General features: G+C 35.8%; 2 protein-coding genes across 3 annotated transcripts in view; one reads left to right on the top strand and one right to left on the bottom strand.

Moving 5' to 3' along the window:
* Positions 1-21712, bottom strand: part of LOC119085245 (gamma-aminobutyric acid type B receptor subunit 1) — a 271765-nt gene that overhangs the window by 79788 nt on the left and 170265 nt on the right. For both annotated transcript variants that reach the window (XM_037195575.1, XM_037195574.1), the window contains exons 6-8: positions 14011-14176; positions 6897-7146; positions 2886-3035 (exon numbers count right to left, since the gene is read on the bottom strand). In XM_037195575.1, the coding sequence (XP_037051470.1) occupies positions 2886-3035; positions 6897-7146; positions 14011-14176 (566 nt within the window). The remainder of the gene's footprint in view (positions 1-2885; positions 3036-6896; positions 7147-14010; positions 14177-21712) is intronic.
* Positions 9936-11689, top strand: LOC119085258. Its single transcript, XM_037195606.1, has 4 exons — positions 9936-10250; positions 10322-10592; positions 10654-11405; positions 11471-11689. The coding sequence occupies exons 1-4, from the start codon at positions 10093-10095 to the stop codon at positions 11598-11600; spliced, it is 1311 nt and encodes a 436-aa protein (XP_037051501.1). The 5' UTR covers positions 9936-10092; the 3' UTR covers positions 11601-11689.

Below are 21712 nucleotides of genomic sequence, written 5' to 3'. Positions count from 1 at the left end.
ACCATGCAGATGCACAAAAAAAGTGACATTGACAGTATCTAAGTTTGTATGAAAATTACTTTTTTGTAGTTTAAGTGAATTGTATGAAGATTTTTTGGACACTGTCCGGTTGTGGTATCTGTAATTTTGACGTGCATTTGCATGGTGCGTTGCTTATATGCATCAATAGCATCCTTGACTAGCTGTTGTTCTTTGCATCGACTCTTTATTACGCAGAAAGTTTGTGCTGAATACAGCATTTGCGTGGCTTTTGTCAGTCGTGAAATAACTGGATGTTTAAAATGACCAAGAATATCTTTCATTTCTGATAATCTAAGCCAATAATTATATGAAGTTTCGTTGAAAATTATTTTAATTTACTTTTAGAGCATAAAATCCGCTTGATTGTTATACTTAATTAAAGTCCTCGAAGTGTCCTACGTAGGACAGTAGGACAAGTAGGACAAATTTCGAAATAAAACGACAAAGTAGGAAAGTAGGACACTGTGGGAGCGCTACAATCTCGCAATTTTTAGTTTTGAACCTGCGATTTTTCTAGCTAAACCTCCTAATTTTCATTTGGAATCTGCGAATTTTTAACCAGAGCTTCCAACTTCCCTGTTGGTCCTGCGTTGGTTTTTTGGCAGGTTTGAAACTGCGAATTTGAACCAGCGAATTTTTTCTGCAGGTTTGAAACTGCGATTTTTTTTGTTCGCAGGTTTGAACCTGCGAATTCTTGAAACTTTCATCAGTAGAAAGTCATGTAAAATGATTGTCACAACGACCGGACTATAATGTAGAATTCGCAGGTTCAAGTTCGCAGGTACTTCACACACATACAAATGATGCGGTTTTTAACTAATTTGATCAATATTTTATTGGGTGCTACGCACCCAACAAACTCGTTTATCGGGTGCTCGCGCACCCATTGCCACCTAGAAGTCGGCGCCTCTGGATTCAACTAGGATTCATAGGTGATTCACCGAAGATTCATCGATGATTCACTGAAGATTCATCGATGATTCACTGAAGATTCATCGATGATTCACTGAAGATTCATCGATGATTCACTGAAGATTCATCGATGATTCACTGAAGATTCATCGATGATTCACTGAAGATTCATCGATGATTCACTGAAGATTCATCGATGATTCACTGAAGATTCATCGATGATTCACTGAAGATTCATCGATGATTCACTGAAGATTCATCGATGATTCACTGAAGATTCATCGATGATTCACTGAAGATTCATCGATGATTCACTGAAGATTCATCCGTCATTCACTGAAGATTCATCCGTGATAGGATAGGATAGTATAAAGCCCAATTCAGAGTCGTCCGTTTAGTTCATCCGTGTACTTGACAGATGTGTTCAAACAATAGAATGTAGGCGGAGTTTACGTAAACGGATGAACATTTGTTGTAAACGGATGAATTTTTCTTCTAAACGGATGAATTGTTTTCTAGACTGAGAGCACCTTAAGATGTGCAGTAAACCAGATGCTTTCCAAGCATTTAAGCCGCCACCCATATTTTCGATAGATACATTTGTGAATTGTAAATTGTGTGGTTTATCTATTAGAACATAGGTGTCGCTAGTAGTTGATATTTTAGAATCACGATTGTGACTTATGCGTATGACGTACAAGAACTGTGTTCAGCATGTTTGGTGTGTTCTTAGAGACCTGTTACGGTCGATAGAGCTGACTAGTGTTAACTAACAGCAGAGACTAATCATTTATGGAGTCGAACCCGCGACATATAGGGCGTGAGTCCATCGCTCTACCGATTGAGCTACCTGGACGTGATTCACCGAAGATTCATAAGTGATTCATTGAATATTCATCGGTGATACACAGAAGATTCATCGGCACTTTACCGATTCACCTGTGGCTCGCCTTTTTTGATATAAATATAAATTGATTCAGAAATGAATTTAATGAGTCCTGTCATTCTACATCGCTGATTTTAATTATTTCTGATACAATTTTAATTTGAAAAGCTTTGATATAATCATCCATCTCTTTTCCGATTAAAGCCATCAATGTTGACTGGCCATATTGATGTGCAGATTTAATCTTTTACTTTTGATAATGTAGTACTAACAGCTGAAACAGCTTTTTCGAATTTCACGTCAAATATAAACGAGCAAGCATTCGGTAAACCAACATAAAAAAGGTAAAATAAAATAACACAAAACTTTTAAAAGCGCAACAGAACGATGGATGCACAGCATGGAAAGGATTTTTTTTTGTTCCTTATATTCAATCCACTCCAATAAACCCACAATGGCGTTCATTTAGTAATGCAATTTAAAATAAAAAACTGGGAAAAAGCACTGTGTCACTGTGTGGTTCCATTTTGTTTGGACATTTTTGCATCCCGGAACACATTTCAAATTGTTCAATGAACAATAAGAATACCAGCAATTTGATTACCATAATTTCAAATTCATGAATCACATTTGGATAACGCAAAATCCATCAATGAAATTGATTCATTACCATTTACGAATGAAGGAAAAGAAAAAACCTTTGAAATAACTAGGAATCATATAATGTAAGTACCCTCGCAGTGTATATAATATACACTACTCAAATACACAGCAATTCGAACAATCAATCAATCTCGATTAATCAAACAGAAAAGCAAAAAAGAATATCACCAACAAAGGCATCAACAGAATCGAAATGTATTTTCATGAAATAAATATCAAAGTCAAGTCGACCAAATTTTTTTCTATCTTCCTCGGAAAACCCAAAAACAAAATTAAGATGAAGAAAATGTTCGGATGTTCAGAAATTGTTCGCCTTTCATCAGGGGGGGTAAGTTTATTTGTTGACAAAAGTGAGGGTATTTTTTTCCCTGTGAATGTGAGTTTGTTTGCTAACAAAACTTACCTTGCCACCGCTCCACTGTTCCATGTTTAGCCATGTCAGATTGTCAGCTTGAGTATCATAGTATCCCAATTTGCGATATTGTCCGTCAATCATTTGTTCGATTTGTGTGAGAGCTATGCGGTCGCCTTGTGACGAGAACGCAACGACACCCTGTAATTAAGAGAGATTGAAGGTGTGTATGAAGTTGTTCGGTGAAATTGATTGGTCTTTGGAACTTGTACAGATTAACACTCGAACAACATTCGAAAACATTCATTACAAACACATTAGCTGTGCGACTATGTCACACACATCTATTTCTCTTGGTAACCAAATATTTCCCTTTAGTACAGGGACTATTTTTGCGGAAATATTTTCCTTAATTTTCCTAACTTTCGAATTTCCTTAATTTTCCCAAAAAATTTTTTTTGTGAAATTTGTAAAATTTGGAAAGTTTGAGTAAACATGAGAAATTTTAGGAAAATATCAGAAAATGCTTTCCCAAAAATAGTCCCTGCGTCGACACAAACCTGGAAACTTATTTTTATGTTTGAGGTGGTAACGGTTTTCGCTTCGAATGAGTTAATTAAATGCTGTGTGTAGTAAGACGTAAAACACATCAAAAATTGTGTGTGATGCAGAGTTAGCTTGAAAAGTGTGTACATAAAACAAAACGAAATGTATGCGAATCGTATAACACAACTTCGTCTCCCAATACATGAATGTATGGAGGAACATCGAGGAAAATTCAAATTGTGTAAATATTTTGATACCCAAGGTTGTTACACGTAAACATATTTTACTACCATGCCACATTACGGGTGTACATAGTGTGTGTATGACTACATGCACGAACAAAGGGACCTTGTCTCATGGTTGAAATGATTTTCGTTATTAGGTTTGTGGGTTCCTCAATGCTATTGTCGGGGTATATACGTAAATTTTCGTCTATCTAACTAACCAAATACTAAGTTTGGCTTGTACAACCGTACACAGCACAAATTAATATAAGTTTTCGAGTAAATGATATTGTTCGGTAGGTTATTTTACAAACATGGAAAAGTTTGATGTTCGTGTGTACAAATAATTAACAGCTCTTCGAGCATATAAATGTATGTACAACGTTTTAGTGTGTGTTTTTATATTGCGTTATTATAGCTGGTTGGTTGAATTATATTCACATGAACTGAAATTAACACAAAACGTAAACAAATTGATTGGCTTTTTTCCCCTCGGTTGTTGTGTTTTTTTTTTCTTCTCTTCCTTCACATAATTGACTTGCTGTCAAGGTTAGAAAGCGCCCATTCATGGATTCAAATAACTATTTATTTATAATTCAATTTTCGTTCGGTAATTGTTGTACGAATGGGGTCATAGTCACTCAAATAATAGATTACCATTCGGAGTGTTTAGAGACTTAAATTCTACCAATTTCGTTTATTTTGTGGTGTATACACACCGCACCTTAACTGTTGAACTAAACAACAGCCTTCAGTATTTATTATACCCAAGGTACGTGAAAGCTATATGGAAACGCGATAGTCATACGAATCTAGTTGATCAAATCGAAAGGCTTCATCAATTTTGATCAAACGAAATAAATGAGACAGGCGAAAAATGAATTGACCGGAGTAATTCGTAATTCCTAAGAAGCATCTATCTTAAACGTACCTCCAATTCATCTATCTAAATGAAAGCAACCGACCAAATTTAATAAGCTGCTTTTTCATCATATATAGAGCTTTCAGATATTTGTACACAACCCAAACCAGCCACTTCAAACGAAATCTGACTTCATATTAATTATTTCTTTCAGATCTCTAAGAGTTGTCATAACATTTTCAATTGCCAAATATTCTACTGCACACTGCATTCATAGGTTTTTTTATCAAAAGAATATAGCAATTTTGTGCGGGGAAATTATTTTTCACAACGCTGGTAAGAAAATAGGCATTTTGTCACCTCAGCTGAAAGCATTTCATTTTCTTGGGAGAGAGACAGAATACCCTCGAAATTAAATTTAAAACTTTTTTCACAAGTTGGACCAACAACTATTCCATTTGTGCGGTGTTAACCTGTTATTTTATCCACTCGAAAATCCATAAGGAGTTCACTTGTTTTGACAGGTTAGAAAATAGACATTTTCTCCACCGAACTGTGACCTTTGTTTTTGTTTTGTAACAATAGTTATTTGATGGAAATTTCCAAGCCACAATGAACAATGAAATTTCCTTTTTTCTCGAGGTCAACACAACGTTCACAAAGCTACCATTTCGTCTGCGATGGATATATACATGGTTTGAAAGGTCTTTGCCAGTAGACCTCAAAACAGGCCTCACACAGTCTCGAGCCACACCTGGTTGCTGGTGGACGATCTCCGAAGTTGGAAAAATACTGTTTTTTATCCGAAATTTTAGGCCGTTATAAATGATCGTTCCGGGTGAGAGTGGGCTCGTTGGAAAGCTGAGCTTAAGTACTTTCGGATCATGCATAGTTTGTTAGGTTCACATTAAGCGTCATCAGTACCAGCCCAGACCTGTCTAAAGTTCACACAGATTTTGAAAATTTTTATTGCAAATTTTTGGAAACATATATCAATGAATCTAATCAAACTAGGCATGACCCGAAAGTACTTAAGCTCAGCTTTCCAACGAGCCCACTCTCAACCGAAAGGATCATTTATAACGGCCAAAAAATTCGGATAAAAAACACTATTTCCCCAACTTCGGAGATCTTCCACCAGCAACCAGGTGTGGCTCGAGACTGTGTGATGCCTGTTTTGAGGTCTACTGGCAAAGACCTATCAAACCATGTATATATCCATCCCAGACGAAATGGGTCCGATTTTCATAGGTGGATTCGATTTTCAAAAGAATCCCTCACAGCAATTTGTCCACGGAGGGAAAAGTTGGAAATCACATTGCGAGGGTGTTGTAGTCCAATGTTTCTTCAGAGAGAAGAAAGTAAATATTTTCTCACCTGCGTTGTGAAAAGAACTATTTCGAAAACACTATGTAAACTTCCCTCAAAGGGATGTCTTTTCAAATTTTAATCTTTTCTGTGCACATTTATGTACGAAAATTTCTGCATCTATTAACAGTCTTCTTTGACAGCCACGAGATATCACAAGCGTAAACTATTCAATGGAAACTACCGTGTTAAAGGTTTCTGAAGAAATTGTTACAGCTACGATAACCAAATGCATTGGCGTACAATAATGTTGCTTCCGCAGCGCAAATACCCAACGGCATGATAACGAAAAATTCGCAAATATTTGAAAATAAATTCATTTTTAGTTAAAAGAGATAAAGGTTCAGTCACCACCACATTGTTCATCTAGTTGTTTTACCTGCACGAACTTTCCCATTAGCAATTCAGAATCCTTTATCTTGTTAGAGTTTTGTTCAACAGAAAATCGGAGTGAAAATGTTTCCACTAGATTTTTTTCTCGGTTATCTGAACGTTTTATGGCAAACAAACTCAAATGCAAATAATTAAATTATGCCACCCACTGCACAGATAACATCCGTGACTACTGTTTAACGGTTTAACAAAATAGTTTACGCGTTGTGCGGTTCACGTCTCTATCGTTGTTTCGACCTAATTTCCATCAAAAACACTAGAACTCGGACATAATTTTCATGTTAGATAATCATGAAACCGTGTCATCATAATAAGGTGAGTACACACTAATTAGCCAATAACATTTTTTTAATGTTTTGCATTTATAATTTAACGGTTCATTTAATGGAGGGCGAAACGATGCGAAATGGCAAAATCATTTTGGTCATCAAAACAGTCATTTAAAATAATTCATAACAGCGATCAATACATTTGCGATAGCAAAATAATGATGGTATGGTCATTGTGGTTGGTAATTTATTTTTTTTAGGTTTTATTTTACTGGCCAATTAATTAACAGATTTTCATCTAATTATTCGACTTTCATTTTTATGCTGCCAATCGAGGTAAATAATGTACATGCAGGACCCGTGTTAACTTTAAACATGTTAACACAAACGATCAACTTACTGATACTCCCAGAAATTGTGTCGAATTCATCGCTGCATAAATTTCGTCGGCAATGTCCCGATCGGTATACGTAAAATCTCTCAATGATCGACCTTTTCCTTTCCGTTTCAGTCGTTCCATTGTTTTATTGAATGCTAGCGCAACACTCCAAACCGCATCGTAAGCCAATGGAGCTTCCTGATAGCCTTCCGGATAGCGATTGTTGTCGATGTCGTAACCTTCGTTGATCAAAGCTTGGTTCAAACGTTCACTGTAAAAAAAATGGAATGGAAACTGTGTTTGAACGATTGGAAAAATCTTTTTTTTTATTTGATTAGACTTGTGTGAAGTGATGAATGAGTTAAGGGGGAGGGGTTAATGAACGGCTGAGAAGGAAATACATTTCAGTCAAATATTAGCTATGCAACATTTAGTATGAACTTCTCTTGATCTCCGCCTTTGCTCTACGTCCAATATTGTGTGCAGCGCAGGGCCTAATTTTGTAAAATTGATTTACTGGATTTGCTAAAAATTTTCAAAATTTTCCAAAATTTACTAAGATTTTTCTAAGATTTGCAGAATGTAGTGAGGGATTTTTTGAAAGTGGACCAGGCTTCGTCGGAGCTATTTTTTTGCGACGGTTTGTTCATTTATGCTCAGATAGCCCTTGGTCCCAATAGTCCAAAACCGCAGTCGTTTAATTTTCATGTTTGCGTCTTGGCTGGTGGTGAAGGTGCAAAAGTCGAAAAATGGTGTTTTTTATACGTGATTTACTGCCGCTGCAGACGATGGACACACATGTGTGGCGGCTCGTTGGATAGGTACTGTCCAGGAGACCCGGGGCAAAGACAGATATCAAATGTGTACTCAAGCACTATTCAAAAATAACAAAAAGTATGTATCAGTCAAAGGCCGGAAATTTTGATGAGCTTTATTAGGTGATATTTTGTACCTGGTGACTGTTGTTGTACAGATCAGTGGTTGCCCTGATAGAGGCTTAACCCAACTCTACAATTATACCTCAATTGCCATAGAAGTGAAAGGTTTCAGGATACTTTTTTGGGTATAAAACAAATGTCTTCCTTCACTCGAAAGCAAAATATTGATTTTAGAAAAATACACGAATTATGCTGTTTTTGATGTCTGCATCCAATGATCTAACCATAAACATTCTCCAGGTGCGAGATATCACCTTTTGAAGTTCATCAAAATTTACGGCCTTTGACTGACACAATATTTTTGTTATTTTCGAACAATGGCACAGAACATGTAAGATATCTATGCTTGCCCCGGTTCTCCTGGACAGTACCTATCCAACGAGCCGCCACAAAGTGTGTCCATTGTCTGTAGCGGCAGTAAATCACGTATAAAAACACCCTTTTTTCGACTTTTGCACCTTCACCACCAGCCAAGACGCAAATTTGAAAATTAAACGACAGCGGTTTTGGACTATTGGGGCCAAGGGCTATCTGGGCATATGAACAACCCGCCGCGAAAAAATAGCTCCGACGGAGCCTGGTCCACTTTCAAAAAAATCTCTCAGTAAATTTCCCAAAAATATGCCCTGGTATTGAGCTATGTTGGATTTGAATTTAACTGTTTCGTATCTTGGAAAACTGGTGATGAGGGAATTATGTCGCTATCATTTGATATATCAATGGTATGGTGGTATGTACCAGTCAGAAATGAACATGTTACTGTAATTTTTCAATTAAATTTAAATATTGGAATCGTCAGAAATGTTATCGTTAGCCTTTAGGGTGACATTATTTTCCATTGATATGATTTTTTTCTGTGAAAATGATAACAGTTCGAAAATGAATTCGTTTGATGACAAAGGTGAATAAATCAAAGGTAAAGCTAAAACAAAACATTTTTTTTTTGCAATTGTTGTATTGATATTTAACCCGTCCGCAACCCGACAGATTCGATTTAATCTTTAAATTAGAATTTATAATTTATTTATGAGCATTTGCGTAATCCTTATGATAGTTATGCATCTTAACAGCCATCTTAACAAACCTTGAACTGCACACAACTCTTGTCTAATATGTAACATGCCGACATTTAACACTCAAAATTAGAAGGATTTCGCAAATGGGTTATAAGTCGACCATCAGCCATTTATCAGTATACAACTTGTGTGAAGAGATGCATTTACAATGTATAATTGACCTATAAGCTGTGAAGTATCAATGCATTCCTGCTATTAGATTGTAATGCGATAAGTGGTATCATCACAATCAACATAATACGACTTATTCGAATAAAGAAAAGGTTTTCGGTCGAACAAATGGTAATGGACTAACAGTCCCTAAGATTTGTCAGAAGCTTTTTTTTCGAAATCATCGTCCTGAGCATCATGAAAAATTTGAATGTTCTGTTCGGGATTTGTTACCCGCTTAACCATTCGCATAAACAATTTACTAAAGCTAGGAACGGGTCAAGTTTATCTGATCCTAAATAGAAAATACCTGAACCCGTTTTCATCGGAATTTGATGTAAGGAACTTTGACCTGAATATAATTCACCTGAAACCTTATTTTGGATTTCAGGTGGCCTATCAGGTCAGGTTTCAAGTAACCTGAAATATTTGCATGACAATTTACAGGTTACCTGATACCTAGCCTGAAAAATTACCTGAACTGAACCTGAATTATCACATTAGGCTCAATTTCACTGCGGTCGACCATGTTCAACTTGTTCTGAGCTATAGAATGTAATCAGAATTGTTGGTGGTGACTGATGGTGGTTGAACCAGGTCAATAATTGTCTCGAGTATTTTTATTGAAACAAATGTGAAAAATATTGTTTGTTAAGAGTGTTCTCATTCGAACCGTACATTGTTTACCAACAAGTGGTATCTGAGAAAGCATCTGTTGCATTTCGTATTAATTCAATATCGAAAGAGTTTCCAGGTCGTATTTACGTTGTGTAAACATTTTCTTCGTTTTTTTTTGTAGGAAGGACAGTCTCATGTTTGTCTTCTTTACCAACAGTGTATCTTATATAGCTCATAGAGTTCATATAAATACGAAACAGTTTCAGTGAAATGCTCGTTTCGATCGCTTTTTTTGTAAAACTGATTCGATTCTGAAGTTCACAACGTGAACAGTGAATAAAAACGAATTCTGTAGAAAAATACGGTGTGACTAGCAAGAGGTAAAGCGAATTATACGAAAATATACTGCATTGTTGCCTAGAACGTGGTAGCAACATGGACTACCTTAGATGTGGTATGGTTAAGATCAGAATGAAATCAACCTTTCTTCTGATGTTGATTAGCGGTATCGTGTATGTTTCGGCACAAACTCCACCACCGTTGTCCCGTCCAGGTGATGTTGTTGGTAAAGCCGTCATTGGATATCAAGGATGGTGAGATTTCACCAAATCATTAAAATCACAAGCTCGATGAAATTTGCCTCGCCTGTGTTCTCTTTAATTAGGTTCGCCGCACCCAGAGATAATTCGGTAGTAAATGGTTGGGTACATTGGATTAAAGATGGCCTAGAACCACGCACTCAACCACTGCGCCCAAATATGGTCAAATTCGATCTCTATCCTGATACACGAGAATACACCAAATTATATCCAACAAATTTGGGCCCACTCGGAAACGGCAGTCCGGGAGGTTTGTACAGTAACTGGGATCAAGAGACAGTCCATGTACATTTTAAGTGGATGCAACAGTATGGTATTGATTGCGTTGCGCTGCAAGTATGTGACACAATGTGTTTGTTTAATTCAGTCTTTGGCTACATTTGGCTTTGAATTTTAGCGTTTCGGACTTGATCGTTCGAACACGGCCGTCGCTCAGCAACGCGATGGTGTTTTACGTAAAGTAATGGTATCCGCACAGGTTTATCAGAGGAAATGGTATATAGCATGGGATATATCTGGTTGGAACAATCAAACCTACGACAGCGAACTGTTGAGCGATTTAAATTATCTGAATCAGCAAATCCAAGTCTTTAATCACCCACTTTATGCCCGACAAAACGGCAAGCTGGTTCTTTCGTTGTGGGGATTTGGTTTTAGAGACAGGCCAGGTAGACCAGCTGATCCAGACAAGGCTATTAATCTTATTAACAGATTAAAACAAATGGGATTCTATGTCATCGGAGGATGTCCATCAGCATGGAGATTCAATGGCCAAAATTCATTGGAAACATTCCAGCGAGTGTATCCAGTTTTCCATATGTTGCAGCCGTGGCATGTTGGTGTCTACAACACACCCGCAAATGCTGAAGCATACAAAAATGTACTGAGCGGTGATCTTAGTGTGACCAGAGCACGAGGTCAAGACTACCAACCAGTTGTTTTTCCTGGATTTTCATGGGCAAATTGGCATGAAAACGATGCTCGGAATTCTATTCCGCGACTGTACGGACGATTCTTCTGGAGACAATTCGTTAACTTACGTGAGTTGGGCATACAAAATTGTATGGTTGCGATGTTTGACGAATATGATGAAGGGACGGCCATAGCAAAAGCAGCTGAAGATGCATCGATGAAACCGACTAATCAATGGTTTGTGGAATCAAATTTTACAAAAGAATTTCGTTTATCAAATTTTTCATCCAAAAAAACTCCAGGTTCTTATCGCTGGACGCTGACGGTGTTCGGGTATCGTCTGATTTTTATTTACGAGTGTACAGAGATGGTGTTAGAATGATGAAAGGTATTACACAACTTCAGCAAAACTGTCCAACAAGTTACTTCTAGTAGTGCAGCTCAGTCAGCATGAATTGCATTGTTTCAATTACAATTTGCAATTTAATTTGTAAAAAGAAAACTGTTTACTTTTATGAAAATATTTAACAAACAAACGAAGTAAAAGATTTTACCCCTTGCACCATCTGGAAACTCAGTTTCCATGAAAGACAGCAGACTTACATCTCTCGTCAAAAAAAAGACCAAGCCAGTAGGTAACTATGTATCGAGCACAGCAGGGCCATACTTTAAGCAGAAATGTAGCACGTAAAACAAGAGAAACAATGGAGCCTTCTACACCATTTCCACAATGATTTGTTTTGTTTAAAGAGCTCACTAACAGCCTTTTAAGGCCAATAATAAGTGCAGTGTGGACCACCGCATTAACGTGACTTCCAAAACTTGCCTAAAAGTATGCAAATCCTCTCTAAAAACATTTAGGCGCATACTTCATATCTCGCCTAAATTTAGGCTAGACATATGCATACAAATTAATCGTATTTTACGTCATACGAGTCTTTCAGCATGCAATGCTACCAAGCACAGTGGAGTTACCAAAATTTTGATATTGTGAAGCTTGAGTGAACTTCTAGACGTGATCATTCGATAGAAAAATTTCATGTAGAATTGTCTGACACGGGAATTCCACCCAGACCCAGACCATTTTGGTGGAAGGTTAGTACGCAACCACTTAGCCATCCCGTCCGGTGTAACAGTTGAAGTCGAATGTTTCATATAAAACCAGATGGGGCAGACGAGATTCTATTAATGCTATGGCTATGATAACAGCATTTTCAAACAGCATACTAAAAGAAACGATCATGACTTCAGATCGTCTCGAAAAAGTGATTTATGAAACAAATCTGAAAGTGAGATAAGACCATCTTGCCATCCTGAGCCAACTGTGCCAACACCTTAGACTAAAACTATTTCGTCTAGGGTCAAAAGCTTCCATCAAAACTACTCATTCCAATCTCAAATGTCTCACTGTCAAATTTTTATGAGAATTTTATTGTGTCATTGCAAATTCACAATGACATGTCATTCACTGTAAGAGTAAAAAACACAAAGATGATATAAGTGCTCATCTATAATGATTCAACGAACGTCACTGTTTGTTTCTCTCTTTCAAAATTAAGTTTTGCACAAACTTCAAAGTCCTTTACAGTAAATAAAACCATGTGATGTGTAGAGGAAGTAGCGTTGGAACCGTAAATCGCTTGATTTTCTTTTTATATCATGTTATCGTGCATTGAAAGCTGATTGTCCTTGTAGATAAGTTAATTATTGCAAATTCTTCAAAGCACTTAAAACAACATTGTGCTAAACAAGGAAATAAAAATCTAAAAATCGATTTCGTGTAGAACTAAACACGATAACGGTTGAAAGAGTATAACTAGGTATATAACCATCCATGTACAAATCGTTTGTTATTTGATCGTTTAATGTTTTAATTACAGTTCACGTTTTGTGATTATCTTGAATATTCTTAACTGCCTTACACTTGACTTTTAACGCACTAAATTTGGATCATTAAATTACTCGAAAAAAAATCCTCCAAAAAAAAATCCAACAAATTTTGCTGAACACGGCAAATGAACATAAAAAATTCCTACAAGCAATGCATACCCTTTTCAGTCGATGTAATCACATCTAGTTTCACCATTCCGACATTTACCGCCACATATATATAACAAGCATAATAAGCCCGTCGTAAATTCATTATTAAATTTGTGTATTCTCCATAAAAGTGCTGGTTAAAGCCGAAACACGTTTAATCAAAAGGAGCAGCAAAACTACCACAAAAATGACTTCGACAGAAAAAAGAAAGAAAAACGAATCCACCAGAAATGTATTTGTAAATATCACGTATAACCCCAGCAAACAAAATTAAATGTTCCATGAAAAAGAAAACACTCCCACCCAGTTCTTTACCATACCACACAACATTGATCCCCTTTACCTACATCCTATTACTTATACACTTTATACAGCAACGGTGACACTGTCGCATACATTTTTACGTACGATATATTCGGGATATCCTAAATGCCCCATCCACCATTCCACACGGAAAGTTCTTTTCTTTTTTCCTGCCTGCAATTCGGTGTCTCTGAAACTTTGGTTGGTTCATGGGAGTATGAGCACGAATTGTATTTATATTGCATAAAGTGATAGACAAATAGGTGCGGCTGGGAAATTGGGAAAACACATGCACGGTACGAAAGCACTGTGTTTACATTCGACATTTTCGCATATTTCCTCTTTTTTTTAACTCTCAATAGAATAAGTAACGTCTTCTCCATTTACTTGATGGAGCATTACCTCCCGTCTTTCGTACATTAATGCGTCGTGTATCGTATAGCTAAATGAATGAAAAACGACGACATACAATGGGTGAAAAGTCGAAAGTAAAACTCACCGAAAATCTTCGGAAGACATTCCGGAAATTGTTTTTTCACTATTCTGATTCCACATCAGAGCCTCCGTTGTTAGATGACCTTCTGCAGCCATTTTCATTTGTTCTTTGGTACAAGAGATATTTTCGTTTTCCAGATTCACTTCGTACCAATTATCCTCATACCAGCCTGAAAGGAAAGAAAGGAATGAATTAGCAAAAATGGGAAAAAAAACCGACCGGCATGTTGAAGAAGGAAATTGTAACTGGTGAACGGAATAAAATCAATAATTTATAAATATTGTATTCTACATGTTGTTCTGATGGCGTTGTACCGACTGAAAATGCTCACACAATTTTAACTGGAGCATAAATATTGAGTTAGTGTTCACAATTCTACATGTGTGAAATGTCGATATTCTAACGAAGTAAACTTGTAACAGAAAAAAAACGTCGATTCCCATTATATTGCTGCATAATTGAACCGTAGACTCGTTAACGTTACATTTGACTGTTGATTCGAAATTAAAAACCGGAAAGTTTTCTTTCATTTTATCTCACTTGGTAGTTATAGCGGGTTTTTGTCAATATTATTCTGCGATTTCACTCATTGCAGATTCGTGTTAATAGGTTGAATAAAAGGTAAATATTTTGTCGTGGCGAAAATTGGTTTTTCATCGTGACAAATTATGACGACGAATGAGTGTAAGACTTATTATGGTTCAAATACATGAACGAGGTCTTTATAAAAACACTGTAAGTCATTTTTGTTATAATTCGCTAAATGTCTTTAAGCTTTTCAAATTTATAACCCGAAGTTTCCTTTTATCACCGTCTTTTATTGTATCAGTTGCAACACACTGACAAAAAAGTTTCGAAAAATTCAGCTGTTGCAGGTAACTTTGTCTCCAGGTAATCTACAATAGCTGCCACAGCTGTAGCGCCCCATACAAAAAATACAGATGCGGCAGATAATGTAGATTAACTGGAAACAAAGTTACCTGCGACAGGTGAGTTTTTCGAGACTTTTTCGTCAGTGCAAAGGAAGTTCTAGATTCGTTGACTTTCGAGTCAAAAAAAGCAAACTTTAGTGAATCATAACAAAAATTTGACAGATACAGATGTAACGTTGTAACTTCGGTTAAGACTTCAGTTAAAGCTTTCCAATCAACGACGTCTAAGTCAAAGTATATTTTGTCTATGGAATACTATTTGCACCTTTAAAATCTTGTAACAGACCTGCTTGAAGTAGTTGCAAAATGAGTTGCAATATTCGTAAAAGAAAAATGTTTTCAGCAACAACCTCTACGCCTGAAGTAGCTGCGAAAGTAGTTGCAAAATTTGTAAAAGGAAAATGATTCTTGCAACTTCCTTAGCATCTACTTCGAAAGGCTTTGTAACAGCTTATTTTCCTTTCTACAAACTGTCCTGGTTCTTTAGTGTTCCACAAACTGGCCTAAAATCCGGTGTTTCGACCCAAGTCAATTATATGTTCGACGACTGGGTGCAAAGAGCGTTATAGGACTATTTCCATCCTGCTGCAAATAGTGTGTTTTAGACTATTTGCACCTCACCAGGGTGCAAATAGTATATTTTAGGCTATTTGCACCTGGGTGCAAATAGTGTATTTTAAGCAATATGTGGCTACTTTCCTCAGTAAACAAATAACTATTCAAAATTTGATGACAAATTTCTTAAAATTTCACATAAAGCCAATCAGTACTTGAATGGTCTATAGAACACTATACATCACACGATACATTAAAACCAATCTTCACATATTGATAACGTGTTTAGTTCTGTCTGCAAAATTACAGTACATCAAGCAGCAGGCTTCAACCATTTTAACATTATAAACCCCAGACTATATCTTATTTGCATCACACACTTAACGTCCTTAACGTAGAAAAAAAGAGTTATGTACCATGAAAACGGTGAATGCTTGAGCAACGTTTCTGACAAGACGAAGCCAATTTTTCATTCGTAAAAGATATAAATTTTCAGGTTCTTGTTATGTAATTTTCGTGATATATGCATCGTGCATGTCTTCATAAAACCATCTTCATCGTTCTTACAATATGTTAGAATATGAAGACGATCTCAAATTTCACAAAAAATAATTTTCTAAGGAAATATTTTTGCCATTCGTGGAGAGATTGACGTTGACACAAACTATAATTTATATTTTACGCGATCCTATCTGTCACTACATAAGTTCATACGTTCTTCCACATTAAATTAAAACTAACTGAATCACCAATGTACAGGTAACGTCCAATGACAAACGTCTACGTGCTTATGAGTGCACTTGAGAAAAGAGTGCTCAGAAAGCCATTCCATGGAAAAAGTTTTCTTTGAATTTCTTCGAGAAAAAAAAAGATTTCGAAATCAGAGGATTTTTCGTCTAAGGTCCTTTGAAAGCGACTCCTTCTGTTGAATGATCTCCAAGTGAAGACTGAAACGGCAATCAATTTAAATTGGAATACATTTCCAAGTGGATTCGTTAAATAGGTTTTCCGTCTAAAAAGCTCTACATCATTATTCCGTTAAATCTTTTACGTTTGCTGCAAATATCTGAGTTGGAGCCAGCCATAATGCACAAACAAAGTGATATATAGCTCTTCGTTAGATAAAATTTAGGAGTATGGAGAAAATACTGTAAGAAAAGAGTTCACGTTCGATGTTATTCAATTTTCATATCAACCAGAAACCAATTTCTTTACAACAATGTACCACACACACACTCGATTTTGCGAACAGAATTTCATATCTGCTTATATGCAAAAGGAAATTTAAACGATATTTTCAATTTCATCATATTTAATGGAAGATAGATGCGGTGCATAATATTTCTGGTATATGAAAAATCGTAAAATGTCTGAAATATTGCCTTTGTTGGAACGTTGAAAGTATATTAGACGCTGAATCCGAATGACAAGGATTTATTTTATTTCTCTACTCAGAACGCTTTGATTTTCATCAATAAAAAAATAAATTTCGTCGATACAATCAATAGAGGGGACAAAAATAAATAATCAAATAAATCGTCATAATGACGAATAATTCGAAAATAAAAACACGAAAATATATTTTTTTTTTTGAATAATTCATAATCCCCCAACGAAAATTCATAACAAGAATTCTATTAAACGAAATTGAATAAAAAAAAGTGAGCCGACAAACTTTCCTGAAAAGTCTATCTCAATTCCGAACCCATATCATTCAAACAGAAAATATATCTCATTTCGTTTCCGTTTGCCACAACGTTACGATAGTCGTAAATTCATATTTAATATTAAATGGCTTATCGATTTATCTCTGCCACCGATATTACCATAGACCTGACTCGCTTGTTATGTGTAATAATAGTCGTAAATACGTACTTATAAAAATAGAAAAGTTTTGCTGAAATTATATATATGGGATATGGATTTGGAACTATAAATAAATTATGAGTTAAGTTGAAAAGACGGAATATTCAATGGGAACAATTATCTCCCACGATTTTCTGTTTGGGAGAACGTCAATTTCAAGCTTTAATTTCTCTATCGTTTCGTTGTGTGTATGCATCAAATTAACAAAGCTTATTCGTCACAAGTAGTGTAATCGGAGTGTAATATGTGACGTATTGTCCGAGTGATGGTAAGAGTCTTACCGTAAGAAGAAAATGATTGTTATACCGACACTTCCACCTGTTTTTTTTCCTTCGTCTTCGTCTCAACATAATGTTTTGAGGAGTCTCATAAACAAAATCCTTTTTTATCGTATGCGATTTAGCGTTTATGTTTATGCCAAAGAAGAAAATGATTCAAATGATTTCATGTGATATGTCTACTGTCTACACAGTTATTATAATATCCCGGTTTATTAAAGTGGATACAAACATACTGTACGTGTACACTACTTAATATTAATACCTAGGATTAATGGGAGCGTTTAAATGGCTCTTTGTCTCTTTCTATGATAATAATTTCACCTATATAAAGTAAATGGGTGAATTATGGCATTGCATGCATAGCTAACTGTTGTGTTGACTGATTTTACCTTCGAAATATGAGGACACTAAAAGATTTTTACTACCTGTCCCATGCGAAAGATGAACATTACATAGCAACTCGCCCCCTGCGAAAATGATCGATTCAATATGGAATATTTTCGGCTCATTTTTTGCGCATTTTTATGTGAAATTCAACTTTTGCTACCGCAGTAAAACAGAATACATTGACAAGTGTAGCTGTATACCTCGCCTTCGTCTACACTTATCTAAATCTGTTGCTGAAAAACACGCTTTGAAGTTTGCTTTTACGAAAAAGCTATTGACACAAAGTGCCAATAGCCACAGTATAACAAAGAGACTATTGGCACAAAGTGCCAAATGAATGCCTTTCATATTCACACTATGATGAAGAGACTATTAACCTTGTTTTTATCACAAAATTGTTACCACATGCAATGTATTACTTTCGCTGCATCCAATGTTCAACGTACTATTATAAGTCAGAATTGGTTATTTAAATGGGAAGTCAGTTAGGTTAAAATAAGTGGCTCGAATTATATTTCCTTCTATCATCATAACAGTCTATACAGTTGAAAACCACAGAAATATTATGACTGAAAAAGCTGACGTTTCCTGTCATGGCATAATGTCGGTAATTTAATTCCGTAAAATTGTTCAAAATTCCAAAAATTTCAAATGAGTTTTAAGGATTTTTTTTAGGATTTTAAGAATTTTACGATATGAATTACCAAAAATTGTCCTTGTTCCCTATTGAGGTGGTAGTAATGTCGAGAGTAATGTAGATAAGTGATATTTTTCTGAACAATTTTAACTAGCAGTAACATCATCTAGTGTTCTTAAGGATAATCCGAAAGAGACCAGTCGATGAAAAAATCTTCCAAAAAAGTCCTGTCATGTAAACCCTCTGAAAAGGGGAGAAAATCAGCTGTGATAATGTGTCAATGAACCTATAATGTTGATAGTAAACAAATAGCAAGTGTAACGTAAACTTAGACGAAATTTTAATCAGAATTTATTAATAATTCAAGGTAAAATTGTTCTAATTCCCGTGTGATATTAATTGTAAGGAAATTTGATTGTGTTTCTAGCAATTGATAATGCCTACGATGTGTAGGCAAAATATTTGGCAATAAAATCAACCAAAATTGAGCGATTCGAGACAAAACAAAGAATTTTAACTAGCGTCAAAATCTATTGCAATCATTTAAGTTGATTTCGTTTCTATTAGTTTTACATTTTTCAATTATTTCGGTGTCTGTCTACTGCAGTTTTTAATTGCAAAATAGTTATTTATGCCACCGAGTGCTTTTGCATGCTTTTTTAGGCACTAGATGTGCCTGCGGCCTCGAGCGGCATTACTTTACTTATCGTCACTGAGTTCGATACTGTTCTGAATACGATTTTTTATTGGATGTTCTACCAAACTTCATCATTCGACGGTCGTTTATTCTCTTTGTAATTTTCCCTCACTCGAGAACTTACAAAACGACTTCTACCAGCAAGGCTTGCCCTTTTTTAAAGTTAAATATATCTCTTCGAAAATAATCCGTCAAACAGAAGGGTATTAATTATTGAACCTATTTAAATCATGTAGAAATAAATTCATAAGTTTAAAGTACACATAAGAGGATGGAGACAGACTATAAATGCAAACGAAAATCCTAAGTGGATAGTGGTACTAACAGACGTTGAAATTTTAATAATGCTCCGCAGTTGAAAATCTTTCATTTTTTGTCGAATTGCACTCGCTTTATTCCCGACTGTGTAATTAGTATAATGAAAAATAAATTGAATGGATTATTGGTTTTTGTATTAATGGGAAATTTGCTTTTATGCAGAAACTATAAAAATAAATTTAAGTTTTCTTATTGAACCGTGCATTGCAAGGAGATAAAGTTCCACCCCAAAATCGAACGGAAAAAACAAATAATTTCAGAAGTTGAGAGCAATAAAAACCAAAGATTTAATCAAAGCATGAAACCAGATTACGGTTCCGCAACTGAAATATGGGTTACGTGGTCGGAATGAACTGATTAAAATTTTCTTTCTCAAACAGTCTGCCCGCCGTCCCGGTAGAAATTACCCAAAGCGAATTATAAAAAAAATGATAAATTTAGCCTTGAATTATTTCGTTCGTTTCCAATTTACATTTCAGTAAATTAATTTTCACAAGGTTGACACTTATGACCAGACGAGACAGCCTCTGAATTCAATTTAAAAATAAAAATCAATTTTATCGTAATTATGAAAAACAGTCGACATTCAACATTTTTAAAGGGCAATCTAATTCTATCCCTTTTCCGATTCGAAATGACGTCTAAATTAGAGTTGATATCGTGGCAACGCCGCCGTACACCCCCCAATCCGTCAAAACCACCTCGTCTACATGAAAATGCATTAGCGTTCGACATTTTAAGAAATCCCTTTCAACCCAATTTCATTCTTTAATTTTATCGACTTGAAGAACAATTTGCGGTCAATCCATCAATAAGTATTTAAACGAAAATCGAATTTTCACAGTAAATTATTAATTCGGACTGCGACATTGAAGGGTTGAAGGTTGGATGTATTATGGGAGTGTATATATGACGGTATTTTATCCCGGGACACAATGCAATCGTCAACTGAGAATAGATATATTTAAGAGTGAATTGTGAGGTGATTAATGCATGAAAGGGTCAGCTTCAAAGAATCAATTCCGAAATCGTAAGCGATCCATCGAAGGCAGTAGGGTCCAGAAACTAATGTGATCCGGTGAAGGTTTGCAACCCATTTAAAATGTTAAAGGTTTCATGTCTCGATAACTTTGAGTATAAGCTATATTACACTTGTCCGAGTATGTTTTTGTAGTGAGCCTCGGAGTGACAGGAATCGCATGTACAATTGTTATACTATAGCAGTGAAGAAAACTAATATTTATGTCATAATAGCATAGCGCACCACTGATGACAAATGTGCTCCACAGCGACTGTTACTGACACACTGACGTTTAACTTCGGATAGTGAATCCAAGAATATTAATCTCTTCTGTGTGTAAAGCTTTTATCACGCAGCATTGTACTATACGTACATTTACAGCTGTTATCTCTCATATCCACACAAAAGCGACACAAAAAGAAAGTCGAAGCGAAGCGAAAATGTAACAGATGTTTCTTATGCATATGCAACATAAGCGAAAAAATCACACGTTACACTAATAACTTTTTGTCCTCCAGTAGTATTGTATATCAACCGGATAATGTGTGTGTTCCAAAGAAAAAATTTATTAAAAGAAAAACTATGGAAAAATCTGCAAAAGGTCAACGCAATAGCGAACTGATTTGTGGCAGACCATAGCTCAATGCTATAACGGTTTCGGATTTACTCTTTCCTCCCCAGTGTGATGCTATTATTATTCAAAGAAATTTCCTCTTGCGAAAATGGTATATAAATGTAACTGTAGCTGGTAACCGATAGATGAATTATTTATTATGAACAGGGAAAGAACCGTATGCCGTGTGTGTGGTGTGGTGAAAAGGTTCGGCAAAACATTTGAGCTCGATTATTGGAGAACTACCGACAGCAACGACAGATATAAGCAAAGAGCTCTAGCTATTGTTGTCTTTTATAGACGATGAAGTGAAATATTTTGCATCAGTGTCTTAGGTATGAACATTCGAAGTAATAGATTGTCAATGAAATAATAAAAATTCTACATCCAAGGGCCAG

This window comes from Bradysia coprophila, unplaced genomic scaffold, assembly GCF_014529535.1.
Source record: "Bradysia coprophila strain Holo2 unplaced genomic scaffold, BU_Bcop_v1 contig_94, whole genome shotgun sequence".
Classification (NCBI taxonomy): domain Eukaryota; kingdom Metazoa; phylum Arthropoda; class Insecta; order Diptera; family Sciaridae; genus Bradysia; species Bradysia coprophila.
Note: the sequence above shows the minus strand (reverse complement) of the source record. Positions and strands in the feature narration are given on the sequence as shown.